The sequence below is a fragment of the Anoplopoma fimbria genome, chromosome 7 (assembly GCF_027596085.1).
Source record: "Anoplopoma fimbria isolate UVic2021 breed Golden Eagle Sablefish chromosome 7, Afim_UVic_2022, whole genome shotgun sequence".
NCBI classification, from domain to species: Eukaryota; Metazoa; Chordata; class Actinopteri; order Perciformes; family Anoplopomatidae; genus Anoplopoma; species Anoplopoma fimbria.
Window position 1 is genome coordinate 5552150 of NC_072455.1, and position 16752 is coordinate 5568901.

At 45.4% G+C, this 16752-nt stretch overlaps 1 protein-coding gene and 1 pseudogene across 1 annotated transcript; one reads left to right on the plus strand and one right to left on the minus strand.

The window, feature by feature from the left end:
- LOC129093870 (Fc receptor-like protein 5) overlaps positions 1-16752 on the minus strand; it is a 44041-nt pseudogene that overhangs the window by 16583 nt on the left and 10706 nt on the right.
- On the plus strand, positions 7709-9700 carry LOC129093639 (ras-related protein Rab-32-like). The gene is made up of 4 exons (XM_054601716.1): positions 7709-7740; positions 7929-8013; positions 9425-9513; positions 9646-9700. Exons 1-4 carry the CDS (start codon positions 7709-7711, stop codon positions 9698-9700), a joined length of 261 nt encoding a protein of 86 aa, XP_054457691.1.

Sequence of the window (16752 nt, forward strand, 5' to 3'; positions counted from 1 at the left end):
CCCTCACGTGTGTTCAACGTGTGTAGCGTGCAGTGTGTAGTGTTCAGCGTGTAGCGTTCAGCGTGTGCAGTGTGCAGAGTTCAACGTTTGCTGTGTCTATAGGCTTGCAGTGGGGGTAGGGTGTGCAACGTGTGCGGTGTAGTGTGTCGAGGTTGGCTCACAAAAGTATGGTTACGGTTATCCAGAGTACCAGCCTACCCCTGGCTTTCTCCCTCCCATATTAAGTGATAGGTAGATTTGACTTACTTGTGCTCTTTGTTTTATGAAATTGTATTAATAAAGCATTTCTGTTAATAATTGATCCATCGACTGCTGTTGTGGTATTTGGGGAATCCTTAGTTAGGGGTTTGCGCGACACCTCTTTTGGCGTTGTTGACAGGATCCCCCAATTCATCACAACAACATGTCTGTAGACGGTCATGCTGAGTCCGAAGAGCATCCAGGGGGTAGCCAAGAACAGGCGTCTGTTAGACCACTAATGAACACAGTGATGATGCCATGGTTTATGAGCTCTTCTTGGGTCCCTAAGTTCACAGGCGAGGACGACGGGCCTCCATTTAGCAAATGGCAACCTAGAGTAAGGTCCTACCTCAGAGCACAGGGATTAGACGCTAGTCAGACAGTAGACTTTGTGCTAGATGCGCTAGAAGGGAAAGCTCACCGACAAGTCATGTTGCTTCCCCCCGAACGGAGACAGTCAGAGGGAACTATTCTGGCGGAGTTGACCAAATTATATGGAGACACTGGGACATCATCCAGCATCCGTGCAGACTTTTTTGCCTGTAGACAAGAACAGGGGGAGGGAGTGGAAACTTTCACGTTGCGTCTTTGTGAGTGTTTCTCCAGATGGCAGAGGAGCTCCCCGACACCACAGGCCCTCGAGACGAGGTCCTGAAGGACCACTTCGTTAAGGGCCTAAGGGAGGGCCCACTGAAGATCGAGCTGGAGCGACATGGCAGACGTAACCCTACGGTGACCTTTGGAGCTCTCTGCGTCGAGGCCGAGGCAGTGGAGAAGGAGACAACCAGGAGGGAAACGCTGGCTTGTAGGGCCTATGTGGCCCCCACCACCACAGCCTCACACCAGGGACCCATCCCTCCATCGGAGTGGGACCGGCTGAAGGAAGCTCTCCACGCCGAGCTGAAACAGGAGATACAAAGCCAGGTGTCCCTCCTGGGCAAGACCATTGTAGAGGACATACGCAGTCAGTTACAGCAGGAACCAGCCCTGGCCCCTCGAAGTAACTACCAGCCTACCCGGGGAGGACAACCGACGGGACGAGAGACCCAATCATTCCAGTGGGATGACCAAGGGCGCCCCTATGTGCTGAGTGTGGAGTCGCTGGCCACGTTCAACGTTACTGCCCACGACGACGTTCCAACCGGTCGGGTTTTCCTGCTCCTCGGCCACTGTAGGGCAGGTGACCGAAGAGGGTAGCCCCAGCGAGACCCTAGACAAGCCCTCCTTGGTGGGCCAATGCCCCGAAGTAGAGCTGATGATCCATGGGGTTAAAATTCCCTGCGTTTTGGACACGGGTTCCCAAGTGACTCTGTTCAGTTACTCCTTATTTCAGCGCTGCGTGGCTCCAGAACTGCTACAAGACCCGGAAAGGATCCCCTGGCTAACCCTCAAAGCCGCCAACGGACTGCGGATCCCCTACTTAGGATATGCAGTGTTAGACTTTGCCGTTGGAGGGATCGAGGTCAAGAACAAAGGGATAGTGATTGTAGAGGACAGCTGTATGGGCACAGAGTATGGCCTTCTAGGGATGAACGTGATCAAAGACTGTTGGGAGAAGCTTTTCCTAAATGGCCATCCTGGGGAAATGGCGTTCAAGTCCACCGTACCCCAAGCCTCGGTCAAGGCGTGGGACAAGGCATTTGCCATATGCAAGAGGATCCAGGCCCCAGACGAGCCCCCTTCAAGTAAGGGCAAGGCTGACTCAGCAGAGCCCCATCTCCATCCCCCCACGCACGGAGATGATCGTCTGGACTGAGGTTTCCCCAGTAGCAGGCTCCCTGATCATCTCGTTCTGGTGGAAAACCTCCCAGACGATACCGGAGCAGAGGAGCGCGGTTGGCGAGTGGCCCGGACCTTGAGCTGGGCACGAGGAGGTAAAGTCCCAGTACGTATCTGTAACCCCCAGCTGTTCCCTGTGTTTCTCCCCCACCGACAGGCATTGGCAACCGTTACTTCAGTTGACCCCGGGGACGTCCAGGGGCGGAACCATTTGGTACTACGAGACTCGACCCCAGGAGTGGTGGAGGTGGACGTGCGGCCCGTGTGCCAGGGCCCAGCAAGAGAGACACCACTGCAGGGAGAGGAGAGCACTGAACTTCTTCCAGGGCAGTCGGAACAGTTCTCAGCCTTGCTACGAAAGTGGCCAGGGGTGTTTTCTGCCCACGAGGAGGACTTTGGTTTTACCACGGCCGTGCACCATCGTATCCCTACCGGCACGGCACCCCCCATCCGGGAAAGGTATAGACCTGTTCCACCCACATTGTACCCTGAACTACGCGGACTGCTGAAGAGTATGCTGGACAGTGGTGTGATTCAAGAGAGTTCGAGTCCCTGGGCCGCCGCAGTAGTCCTGGTTAAGAAAAAGATGGCTCATTGCGCTTCTGTGTAGACTATCGGAGACTTAACGCAGTGACTCATAAAGATTCGTTTCCCCTCCCTAGGATTGAGGAGTCCCTGACGGGCCTCCACCAGGCGGAATGGTACTCGACGCTGGACTTAGCCAGTGGGTACTGGCAGGTCGGGGTGGCACCCCCTGACCAGGAGAAAACTGCGTTTGTCACCCCACTGGGCCTGTATGAGTTCTCCCGGATGCCTTTTGGTTTGTGCAATGCCCCCGCCACATTCCAGCGACTGATGCAACGTTGCCTAGGGGACAAGGTACACGACCACCTTCTGATATACCTGGACGACGTCATCATTTACTCCCCTGACTTTGAGACCCACCTGCGACACCTGGAACAGGTTTTCGAACGCCTCCAAAGCCATGGCCTTAAGCTGCAGCCCAAGAAGTGCCAGTTCTTCCAGCGACAGGTCCTCTACCTGGGACATGTTGTAAGTGGCCGAGGAGTGGCCACCGATCCAGAGAAGACGAGAGCGGTCCAAGATTGGCCTGTCCCCACCACTGTCAAACAGGTACGCTCCTTCCTGGGCTTTGTAGGGTATTATAGGAGATTTATCGCTTCCTTCTCAAAGTTAGCTGCCCCCCTCAATCGCCTTCTCCAAGGGACAGCCAGCCGCTCCTCGGCACCAGTAACGTGGACCGCAGAGTGTCAAACTGCTTTTGAATTCTTGAAACAACAGTTGCTCAGTGCACCCATCCTGGCCTTTGCTAATTTCAATCTACCCTTTAAGCTATACACTGATGCCAGTCTGGACGGCTTGGGTGCAGTACTAGCCCAGGTGCAGGATGGCAAGGAACGAGTGATAGCTTACGCGAGCCGCAGCCTGGTTCCGGCCGAACGCAACGACCAGAACTATAGCTCCTTTAAATTGGAGCTACTCGGTATGAAATGGGCTATAACCGAAAAGTTTAAGGACTACCTTTGGGGTGCAACGTTTACCGTATTCACTGACAACAACCCGTTAGTACACCTCGACACCGCCCGTCTTGGAGCGACCGAACAGAGATGGGCCGCCCAACTGGCCAATTTCTCTTACGACATCAAGTATCGGCCAGGTGCCTCTAACCAAAATGCAGACTTGTTGTCCAGGCTCCCAGGGGCCCTGAGTGCAGGTGTCCAGGTGACAGAGGACAGAGCGGAGGCCACCCCTGCTGAACCCCGACCCACCTGGGAGACCCAGAAGAGACGCCCTGGTTGGAGTGGCAACGCCAGGACCCCGACCTCCAACAGATCTGCCTCTGGGTAGAAGTGGGCACTCTACCACCGGACCTGGACAAGCGTTCCCTCTCTCTCCAGATGCGCCAACTACTGCGTGAGTGGGACCGACTGAAGATGGACAGGGGTCTCCTGACGAGGCAGGTGCTAGAACCTGATACTGGGGTGACAGGCCTCCAAATAATCCTCCCACCTAAGTGCTGTTTTGGACTTTGGCTGGAGTACCACCGGGCCGCGGGGCATAGTGGAGTGGAGAAGGTCCTGTCCATTCTAAGACGACGGTTCTTTTGGCCAGGAATGAGTAGGGACGTCCGAGTGTGGACGCAAGAATGCCCTACGTGCCTTGTAAGTAAGGCCGGCCCTGAGATTCGTGCACCCCTGCAGTCAATAAAATGTAGCTACCCCTTTGAACTAGTAGGGCTAGATTACCTATCCTTGGGGAGACCGGCTGATGCCTTCCCATACATCTTAGTTATTACTGACTTATTTTCCCGCTACGCTCTGGCCGTACCCACACGGGACCAGACAGCCACAACCACGGTAAAAGCTTTATGGACAGCCCTAATCCAGCCGTTTGGGTGTCCAGAACGAATTCTGACCGACCAAGGGGGCGCCTTCGAGTCAGCATTGATGCGTCAACTCTGCGAGTTGTATGGCTGTACAAAAAGTCGTACCACCCCGTATCACCCCCAAGGGAACGGGGCATGTGAGCGGTTCAACCAAACAATTCTGGGATTGCTGAGCTCGCTGGATCCCACAGACCACCCGCGATGGCATCACAAACTTCCAGCCCTGATACAAGTTTATAATAACTCTGTCCATGCAAGCACAGGGATGACCCCCACTTTGTTCTGTTTGGACGCCATGCCAGACTACCGATTGACATGATCCATGGAGTGACCCCGCCCCAGCGGCGAGGTGACCTCGAAGAGTGGGTCCACCAGCACCATAATACCCTGATGGACGCTTACGCCCGAGTGCAGCGAAACGTCTCCCGCCGGCAGGCGTGGGACCAGAAACGGTACAATAGACGGGCATTGGCTGTTCCTCTGCTACCTGGCGAGCGAGTGCTGATCAAGAACTTCCGCAGAAGGGCGCGGGGAAACTGGCATCGAGGTGGCTTCCCACACCTTATGTTGTGCTAGATCGACCCCGGCCAGAACAGCCCGTCTACCTCATTCGTCCGGAAGGGGAAGAAGGGCCCACTCGCACTTTGCATCGGAACAACCTCCGCCCATGCCCAGCAGGAGTGCTGGGCAGCCCGCAGGTACAAGAGGAAGGCCCACCTGGGGCCAATGTGGATGTCCCGCCCCAGTTCAATCTTCCCAGTTTCCTAGTGCCCCCGTGCCCCTCCCGTCCAGCCGTCACTGGTGTCTCGCCTAGGGCAGTACACCCCACGCTACCCCCGGTCGTTTTTCCCCTATACAATCCACCTCCATTCCCATAGGTCCTCCAAGGCCTTCCTTAAGCATCCCCACAATGATGCCTCCTCACCCCCCTACTGCCCGACCCTTTGAGTTGGGGACCCAAGGTAGGACCACTGGGGGGGACCAGGGTTAGTAAGTGATAGGAATGTTGTTAACAATGATTCGTTGTTGATTAATGATAGGAATGTTGTTAATTATGATCCGCTGTTGGTTGATGATGAGGATGTTGTGTTAAATGATGAGGTATCCGTGTCCACTGATTCGGAAGCGGACCAGCACACAATGGGGCCTCGTCGCTCCCAGCGAAGCAACTTTGGGGTACGACCTACACGCTATACTTGATTCACCAGGTCGGGCGACCATGGTTAAAGGGGGAGTGTCGCGGAAGGCGACTAAAGGGGGAACAGTATATTAACTAAAAAGACTGCTTTTCCCCCCAGATCCCGAACAATAGACTCTGGCTAGAGCCGATATTCCCTGCCCCTAGGGGCACTGTGGGTTGGGGTGTACGTTGTGTTTTCAGTGTTTCCTGTACACAGAAGAGACCAGGAAATAAAAGGGGCGAAAACATGGAGTTCGGCGCGCTCCTCAGCCCGAGGACACAAGGATTTATGACTGGACGCCGACAACCCGGACCGCTCATCACTACCCGGACCGCTCATCACTACCCGGACCGCTCATCACTACCCGCTACCTCCGGAGGACTACGCGACCAGACTTCGCAAGCCAGGAAGGACCTTTCGGACGTACCGTCGTTTCCCTACAACGCCTGCGAGTCCCGTCAGAAAGGGACGTACTCTAGCGTAAGCGTGAGTGAGTCGGATTCCGTAACGTCTGATCACCCTGACGCATCGTTTTGTCTGTTCTGTCTAGAGGATCTGGTGCAGGTCTTCTGGTCCGCTCCGGCCTCCGTGACCAGCGAGGGACGGCGCCGGCGGACGGATCTCCACTCTACATCCTAGAGCACTGTTTATTTGGTTTGCTTTGTTTTTCCAACTCGCCGTTTGAGGGACTGGTCTGGCGCGAGTTGGGACGAACGATTTTATACTCTTTTACTGTTTGTTGTCTGTTATAGGGATATTTTATCAACAAGTCTGTCCTCCTTGTATGGGACCCCTATAAACCAGGGGGTGGCTACGGCAGGCCCTGTTGGATACCAGGCTGAATTGTTCAGCGAGCCCTTCCTTCTGTGTTCTTGAGGTTGGTCCCCCTCACGTGTGTTCAACGTGTGCAGTGTGTAGCGTGCAGTATGTGTGTAGCGTGCAGTGTGTAGCGTGCAGTGTGTAGTGTTCAGCGTGTAGCGTTCAGCGTGTGCAGTGTGCAGAGTTCAACGTTTGCTGTGTCTATAGGCTTGCAGTGGGGGTAGGGTGTGCAACGTGTGCGGTGTAGTGTGTCGAGGTTGGCTCACGAAAGTATGGTTACGGTTATCCAGAGTACCAGCCTACCCCTGGCTTTCTCCCTCCCATATTAAGTGATAGGTAGATTTGACTTACTTGTGCTCTTTGTTTTATGAAATTGTATTAATAAAGCATTTCTGTTAATAATTGATCCATCGACTGCTGTTGTGGTATTTGGGGGAATCCTTAGTTAGGGGTTTGCGCGACATTAGGAAACAGCTTGTGTGTGTGTGTGTGTGTGTGTGTGTGTGTGTGTGTGTGTGTGTGTGTGTGTGTGTGTTCAGTGTGTGGCTGGTAGTCTTGCTGCATAGTTCGTAAGCTGTGTGTGTATGTGTGTGTGTGTGTGTTTATCAGCTGCTCACTTGCTGATTCACGACTATATTAGGATCATGTGGAGGAAGTTAGCGTGCTGTATAGAGACTTATTCATTCAAACACACGGTCACACACACACGTACATGAATGCAAACAGAAGGTGCATTCTTCTTCACGCACACACACACACGTGCTTCAACACATTTTTATTTTAAATCAATTGATAGAAAAGTACCAGGCATCTATTTTATAATCAAAATGGATAGTTAAGGGCTTGTTACAGCTTATAAAATGTTACCGCCACAGTTACCGCCCTAAATCCTCAGTTTCAATGCTGCAAAGGTCTTCAGATAAAAGATCAAGAGTTGTTTCTTAAAGAATTACAACAATGTTCCTTTCAGTTTGATTTCAAACTCTTAATCAGCTCACTTAGAAGTTAGAAGAAGACTCTATTGTCTCTATTTTAAATTGGTCTGTAATTAAGTTTAGCTTAGAGCTAAGAATATGTCTTATTATTGAGTTTTATGACGTGTAAGATGGGCTATGGGACAAATAAAGACGTGGATGTTTGAATCTTCTAAATGGTGAACAAAGCCCCCCACAAAAAACAACCTGTCTTCCTTCTTCTTCTTCTTATCATCTTCATCTTCTTCTTCTTTTCTTCTTCTTCTTCTTCTTCTTCTTCTCTAAAAGGGCAGGAACGCTACGGCAACATGACCCGTGTTTACTACAGAGAGGCGGTAGGGTCTCACTCCGCCCATCAGTGACTTTTGCTTCAGTTTCTGAGGATCGCTTCTTTTTTCGACGCATAATTTTCAACTGTTACAATGTAACCCTTTGACGGGGGACCCGATGGCTGCACATAGAGACGCTATGAGCATTCATATCCCATTGGCTAACGGAGGACCTTGCGCTTCTTTTTTTTCGACGCAGGGGGTTGACCGTTCGTCAGAAATCGATGACCCGACTGTCCACGTTTCAGGCCGTCCTCAAGTGGAAAGGAGACCTGGACTCCAAGGTGAATAATATGAAAAAAGAGGATTGAACGGGTATGAAACGTCATTAAAAAAAAAACATACCATTAAATAGACAAGTTATGAAACACACTTTTTTTTTTCTGTGAAATGTTAAATTTGTTCTTATAATCAGCACTTCTGCTTCAGTCATGACTTGCCACATTAACCAGGAAGTCTTTTAATAACCTTGACAGTAAGAGCGAGCATGAACACAGTATTTTCTACAGTTTTTCTGCAGTTTTTCATGACATGAAGGTGTATAATCGACTACACTTTAGCTTACGTGACTTTCCGTGCAGCGGCTATTAAAAATGCAAACAGAAAACATTCACTAAGTAAATAAATGTCTCGTGATAAACAGGAACAAAGAAATTAGATCTTAATTGAAATAAAAATACCAATACAAATGGTGCATTCAAGGACACTTCATCAACTCATTACATTACATTGCATTACAGTCATTCAGCAGACGCTTTTATCCAAAGCGACTTACAGGAAGTGTATTCAACATAGGTATTCAAGAGAACTACTAGTCACCAGAAGTCATAAGTGCATCTCCTTTCTTAAACAAGCATCTAAAAGCATAAACCAGAGCAAAAGTACAGAAACAAACTAATACGAATACAACTCGTGAAGTCAATAATAATAACCAGGAAGTTGCCCTCAAATGACCGACAAAGTGTAAACAAGGCTCCTCCGTGTTTTTTACAGTTCAATTTATTAAGTTTAGTTTAAAAAAAGTACTTTTACTTAGGTAAAAGTAGCAATACCACAGTAAATAAAAAAATACTCTCTTACAAGTAAAAGAGCTGCTTTTAAAAATTCTTATTTGAAGTTAGTGTGATGAACTTTTAACAGTCTCAGTTTCATCCTGATCCTCTATATGACCTTTACAAGTAAACGAGACCATCAGAGAGAAGATCGTCTGTTTCTATATAGTTTGTATAGTAAAAGTAGCAATACCACAGATATAAATACTCATTTAAAAAGAAAAAGTCCTGCATTCAAACTCTCGCATAAGTAAAAGTACAAATGTATTAGCTAGTATACTTAGTGTAATAAAAGTAAAAGTAGTCTTATACAGAATGGACCATTTCAAAATATTATATATCACTAAATTATGATTATTGATGCATTAATGTGTTCATCTTTTTAATGTTGCAGCTGGCAAAAGTGGAGCTTGTTTTATTTACTTTATAAAATGCTGGGTAAAAAGAATCTATAATCATTCGATGTAATTTATTAGTTGATTGTATTTTGTATTAATGTTCTGCAAACTAAAGTTATGAAGGAAACACCAGTAGAAGTAGAAAGTAGCATACATTTAGAGGTACGAAAAGTACTTAGTTACATTCCACCTCTGGTTAAAGTATGCGAGTATGTGACTGATGGTCGGCCGTCTGCTTCCATCAGGTTGCCCTTAGCAACGGGACGCCGGTTCCAGCCGTTCTATTGGCCAACAAGTGCGACCAGCGGAGTCAAGGCTCGTGCCCAAAGCTACGGTGGCCGAGAAGGGCAAAACACAAAAACAAACTCGGGAACATTTTTACATTTTGTAAAACACTTTAACAAGTTTCGGACAAGTTTTTTACGAAAATTACATTTTTTAAAAAACTTTTGCAAGTTCCGACCAGTACAACGCTGCCCAAACTGGAGAACTTCTCCCGACAGTACGGGTTCGTCGGCTGAAACCTCCGCAAAGGTAAGAGGAGATTGTCCTTCTGTGTGTTTGTTCATCCTGCAAACTAACTAACCAGGGATCTGACTCTTGTCTTTGCATTTTTTTTTATCAGTGTTTTGCTTATCAGCCGTCTGTCTCACACTTCTTTTCTTTCTACATTTACCACAGTTTTTCTTGCTCTCCTTTATTTAATGTCAACTTTTTGTCAACACACGTTTCTCTGCTTTTCAAGATGCACTGGTCAACAGTTTTATGGAAACAACACACATGGAAAAGTTCTGTTTTATACACACAAGACGTAGCGCATTCACACTTCAGAATTAAAGACAAAACTTGCCCGGTAACCCTCGGAGAAACAAACATTTTTAAGGTCTTTTGCTCATATTTCTTGGATTCTGTGCACCATTTTGTTGCATTTTCTTGCCACCAACGTGCATTGATCTGATGCAGCTAACGTTAGAAAACACTGAACTGTGTAGTTATTTAGAACCGAAAGCCTTTAGGAAGAGTTAAAAAGGATTTTGGGACAAGGAAACTTATTGTGGTGGATCTGTTAAATTGTGTTTATTAGATTTTATTCATTTATTTGCATTTGAAAGATCAAGATAGAAGCTTTCTATGGTTTCTAATAATGTCTTTTTTGGGGGTTTTGATGAAGACAAGTTCAAACGTGTCCACACTGAGCTGCATATTGTTGAAAACAGCGTAACTTTCTCTTTTTTTTTGCACCATTAGTTGAAGCATCTTTTTTAACAAGAAAACAGAGCTTTTCTAAAACAGTCTCCAGCGTGGATGAATTTGAAAACATCTGGGTGTACATTTTATTGTGGACGAGGAAAACAGAGCTTTTGAAAGTACTGATGTTGGCTGAGACGTTTCTTTTTTGGTTTCGAACCCCAACATTTTAAGCCGTTGTCCGAGCTTTTTTTGTATTTACAGAAATCTTTATGAAAAGCGCATTATTAAATTCAGCTTGCTTGCTCATCACCCTTCTCTAACCCTTCACCTCCGTCCTCTCTCTCTCTCCAGGACAACACCAACATCGATGCCGCCATCACGTGCTTGGTGAAGAGCATCATGACCGCGGAGGATGAGAGAGCCCTGCGGGACGCCACGTCGACCGGTGCCAAAACGGAACAGGAGGGCGGCGTTCTGGTTCTGCCTCGCTTCGACTACAACACCAAGGAGAAGGGACTCAGTGGGTGTTCAGGATGCTCCTCCATGAAATCCAGAGACAGGGACAACGACTGAAGGACAGACGGGTCTGAACCAAGAGACTGGAAGGAGATTTGATGAATTTTTCATATGTTGTAACTTAAAGATGCATCCTGTTCCCTGCAACTCTTTTATCCTCGCAAATGCATTTCTACAGAGAAACAATTTAACAAAATAATATGATTATTGTATTTTTGTAACAGAAATGGATTCAAAAATGAGTTACTGTTGCAAAATGATGTATTCTTTTGAAAAAAAGAGTAATATTTAAATGTTTTATGGATTTTAAAGAAAACAGAAGGTTTATATAAAGATATTTGTATATTTTGTTTACAAAACATGAATATTTTTAAGGTTTCAGACTGATGGAATATCTTATTTTGTAATGAAGTCAATTCCTTCACCCGTGAATAAGATTCAAAAAAATACTTTTTAATCTTTTAAGTACTAAAATTCATAATATTGTTTATTCATAAAATGCACTTCAACGTTTTCTTGGAATATTTAGAAGGTATTTTTGGGGGGGGCTTTGATGCTTTTGTGATACAAAGTATACCTTTTTTGGGGGGCTTTGAAAGCAAGAAAAAAAAGTATATTTGTATATTTAAAAAGCAAAAGAAAATGCAGTTCTATGCACAACAGTTTTTAAGATGATATATTGTATGTCTCTTTCTGGCACAGTGCTCAAACTGCTACTTGATTTATTGATATTTATATGAGATAAATTAAAATAAGTTTGCTTAGTGTAAGTGTGCAAACAATACAGTTTAACATGGTCTGAATTGATAACTTAGATTGAACTGTGTTCAGTGTAATCAGGTCCAAAACGAAATCAAACTAGATTTCAGTCCTGTGTTTTAAATTTAGTTGTGCTAACATTTTCTTTACATTTGGACTACAAAGTCTGCATTTATAAGGACAATTTTCTAAAATATATAAATGTTCTTGAGCTGACGACCTCTGACAGAAGATGATGATGAGACACATATCAAAATAGAAACTCAATTATTTAACAACAAAATATTAATGATTTTTTTTTAAATTTATGAATTGCCAAAGTAAGATTTTTTAATTAAGATGTTTATTTATTTGGGAGGAACCCGGGGTAAACCCTGCGGAACCTTTTTTAGGAGCTTTGACGTGCTGCTGTGTGTCTCTGAGCTGCAGGAGTTCGTTTTGCAGTTCGTCATTTTGACTGCTGATGACTTTGTGCAAAGCTGCTTCGTCCTGGAGCTCCGTGTTCAACTCCTGTATCTTGTGTCCCAGAGCGTCGTTCTAGTTAATAGCACCGTTCTTTTTGAAAGTATTTTCAGAGAGCATTGCAAAATCTACACAGGAAATCATTTGTCTTTTAACAAAACCGAAATAAATACAATTAAATAAGATTTGTTCTTGATTTGATTGATTTGTTATTGTCTTGACGGATCCTTCATGGGGTCTTATTGCATGAAGGGTCACTTTGAATGAGCTGGTAAAGTTTTGCAAGTCCCACCAGTGAAATCACATGATGAGTGATTAATACACAGATGCTGAAATCATCCACATGTCCCCCAGTATGGAGCTTAAAGTCAACACCGAAAAGACGACCCTACTGGGGTGTAAACTTATCATATAATGAAGTGCAAAACATTCTTTTTACATTAAGCCTTTCTTCATTTTCAATTTCCAACAAATAGAATGATACCTCTTAAAATCCTGAAACAAAGGGAGGATGAGGAGATTATCTGCAGTCTATTGAAAGTCACTCTGCTGCGTCTGCGAGCCGTTTGAACCACTAGAGGGCGCCACAAGTGGAATATTTACAGTTACACTCAGCTGGAAATGGTGTTTGTAGTGTGTGTTCACTTTAAATTTTTCATGTTATGGAGTCTCTGTTCACATCCCCCCCTCTCTCTCTCTCCCTCTTTCTCACCTGATGGTGTCGGAGTGAAACCTGTTAGAAACCATTGTTTTTGCCTCGATGGCTTCTAATTTTAGATGTTGAGTCCTCTCTTCTCCTCCGTCTCTCTCATCCCTTACTGTTTTTTTTTTCCCCCAGTGCACCAGAGAGGAAGACGGTGGTCAACCTGTGCAGACGCTTCATGAAAAAAACCTCCCCACTGAATGTATTTGCTTTTGCTTCAGTCCTCTCTTGAGAAGACAAATGGATTATGGGTGTTGTATTTTTTGTCAAGAAACCTGTTGCATATTAAAGGACTGACGGCAGAAAAAAGGAAGGACCCCTCGTTTGTTCTGTGAGTTGAGACAAAAGAAGAAAAAACCTTTATCTTTCACAAAAATATTTCATTTTTCATGCTTTTTTGTTGCTTCATATCCTCATAAGTTTATTTTCAGTTCAGTAACAAACCGAATCTTTTTGTGAAGTATTTGGTTTGTAGATGAAAAGTAAACATTATAGTAATTATAATATAAAATCTAGGTTTTGTTTACTCCTCTGTTTATTACGTTGATAACTCAGATTTTACTGTTTTCAGTGTAATCAGGTCCAAAACGAAATTAAAGTAGATTTCAGTCCTGTGTTTTGTATTTTAGTTGAGCTTACCTCTTCTTTACATTTGGACTACATAGTCTGGATTTATAAGGACAATGTTCTAAATCAATAAATGTTCTTGAGCTGTTAAAGGCGACCTCTGACAGAACATAAGGAGACACATGTGTGAATAGACACTCAATGCTTATTTAAATCTGACACTTACAACAAAATATTAATGATGTTTTTGTTTTTTTCACGAATTGCCAAAGTAATATGTTTTAATTAAGATGTTTATTTATTTGGGAGGAAACCGGAGTACCCGGAGTAAACCCTGAAGAACCATAGAAAGGAAATCAAGAAAGATAGAAAAGAAATTAAGAAAGTTTGTTTTTGTGCATGGGAGAAACCGGAGTACCCGGAGTAAACCCTGAAGAACCATAGAAAGGAAATTAAGAAATTAAGAAAGAAAAGAGAAAAGAAATTAAGAAAGTTTGTTTTTGTGCATGGGAGAAACCGGAGTATCCGGAGTAAACCCCTTTAGAAGACTATTTCTTCTAGGAAGACGACCTGTTGGCTGCGGTTGTAGTCTCTCCTCACCCTCACCGCCTCACACTTCACCTCCAGAACCTGTTCTTTGTCCGCTTTCTTGTTCAGCTTCTGGAGTTCTCTACGAAGGACGTCGTTCTCTCGTTTGATGGCGTTTTTCTCCGCTCTCAGGGAGTCGTAGATGTCGGTCAGAGCTCTCTCACCCTGCAGAGTGTTGCTGAGCTCCTCCACCTTCTGCTGAAGAGCCACGTTGTCTTGGCTCAGGGCTTCGGTCTCCGACTTTATCGCGGTGTTTTTGTCCTCGTAGGTTTGTTCCTTGGAGAACTTGTTCTCCAGGACCTGAAGTTTTTTTTGCAGAGTGTTGTTCTCGCTGGTTAGAACTTTTTTCTCTGCCTTCATTGATTTATAAGTTCCCTTAAATGTCTCCAGAACTATGAGCTTGTCGTTCAAAGTGTGGATTTTCTCAGTCAGCTCGTTGTTCTGTACCTTCAAGGTGAAATTGTTTCCCCTCAGAACGTCGTACTTCCACTTCCAGTCTTCTTCTCTGAGAAGGTTGTTGTAGGCCTCAGAGTGGGATTTAATCAGGACTTTGTTTTGTTCCACCAGGACTTTCTCCTCAGCTTCCAGTTCAAAGACATTGTTTTTGAAATATGTTCTGATGGTGAGCTGTTCACTGACGACCTGGATTTGCTGTTTCAAACCGTGGTTTTCTTTCTCCAGAGCGTCCATGCGTTCCAGTGTTTGGTTGCACACGTCACTCCAGATCTTCACCTCGTCGTGTTCTTTGTTGAGACGCTGGAGTTCCTGCTGCAGGGCGTCATTTTGATGACTCAGGTCTTCCACGGTCGCTTCCATTTCCACCTTTGCTTCCTGCCGAGCTTTTCCTAACTTCACCTGTTTGTTCATCTCCTGAACCTTGTCATGCAGAGCGTCGTACTTCTGGCTGATCACCTCTTTGTCATCTTTCACGACGTTGCATGATTCAACCAGAGCTTTTAAGTACTGATCTGCTTCCTCGAGCTGCAGGAGTTCATTTTGCAGAGCGTCGTGCTTCTGGCTGATCGCCTTTTTCTCGGCTTCTGCGACATTGAAGTATTCTTCCAAAGCTCTGACGTGCTGCTGTCTTTCCTTGAGCTGCAGGAGTTCTTCTTGCAGAGCGTCGTTTTGACGACTCAGGTCTTCTTTGGAAGCTTTCATTGTGTCGATTGTTTCCTGCAGAACTTTTTCAAACTTGACCTGTTTGTTCATCTCCTGGATCTCGTGTCGCAGAGCGTCGTTCTTCTGGCCGATCGCCTCTTTGTCAGCTTTCACGACGTTGCATGATTCAACCAGAGCTTTGACGTGCTGCTGTGTGTCCTCGAGCTGCAGGAGTTCGTTTTGCAGTTCGTCATTTTGACTGCTGATGACTTTGTGCAAAGCCGCTTCGTCCTGGAGCTCCGTGTTCAACTCCTGTATCTTCTGTCGCAGAGCGTCGTTCTTCTGGCTGATTGACTCTTTCTTACCTGTGATGTCAAATTGTTTCACCTGCTGGTTCCTGTTTTTCAGCAGCAGGAGTTCTTGTCTCTTGGCTTTGTATTCCAGGTTCAGAAACTCTGTCTCCTCTTTCAGTGTGGTGCAGGTTTCCTCTAAAGAGGTCATATCTTGGACTTGATTCTGCAGGTACTGAACTTCTCTCTCCATCTCCAAGTTCTCTTGTTTTAAGACTGCATCCGCTGCTTCTGCTTCTTTAAAGCTCTTCAACGTTTTCTTCAGTTCCCGTATCTGTAGTTTCAGACTCTGCCATTGATGGCCCGCTGCTTCGTTTGATGCTTTGGCCTCTTTGCACATTGTATCAACCATGCTGTGATTTTGGACCTTGTCAAGGAGCACCTTCACTTTTCCCTGAAGGGCTTCACATTTAGTCCTTAAAGCTTTTTGCTCTGACCTGTGTTTGGCAAATATCTCATGCTTTTTGTCCAAACTTTCCCAGCCATCAACCAATGGCTGGCTGTTGTGAATTTGGAGGCGCAGGGACTTGAGCTCTTCGGATATGGTGTCTAGGCTCTTATAAACCTCATAGTAGTTTTCAGGAATCTCTCCTGGTTCCAGGGAATTATTCTGATCCATGGTCTTGTTTTAGTTTTTTTCTGTGTTTCTCTCTTGAAGCGTGTTGATTAAAATACTTACGTGTTTTTAGGACAGAAATGCAGAACTGAGTGTTATCTTCAGTGTCTCAGATGATGAACCAATGCCTTGCAGTAGGATCAAGTTGTGAATGTGTGTGTCTCCAGGGGTTCATATAGAAGTTAGAATGTGGTCATAAGACAAATGACAAACATCAAAGCCAGTGACATCACAGCCTGTTCTAAAATAGAACATCTGTACAATTCTGACAATACTGTGTTGTATGTAAACAAGAGGCACATGTTGCCTTGGCAACAATGGACTGAGCTGCATTCTGGGTAATGTAGGCAAGGAAGAGAACCTTTAGACTCTTTAAATTTTAAAGTGTTTGTTTTTGCCACTGACAGGCTCAGGTTTATATAAAGTGCGTGACAACATTATGGAAAGAACCCTAAAGAAAAACATTTTAATTTCTTTGCCTTTTTTTTTTTACCAGTGCCTCCTTTCTTGCACCAGGAATGTGAACCTGCAGACATAGCAGGCATTACAGGCTTAGTTAAAGGACCCTTTACTTTGTAGTAAGAATGGCCCCAAAAACTGCTAAATCATGACTATCTAAAAAGATGCAGTACAAAGTCAACATTTTTATTGTTATTATAAAAGAGAGCAGCCCCTGTAGTGAGGCTGAATTAATATTAACAGACAGTCAAAAGATAATTTCCC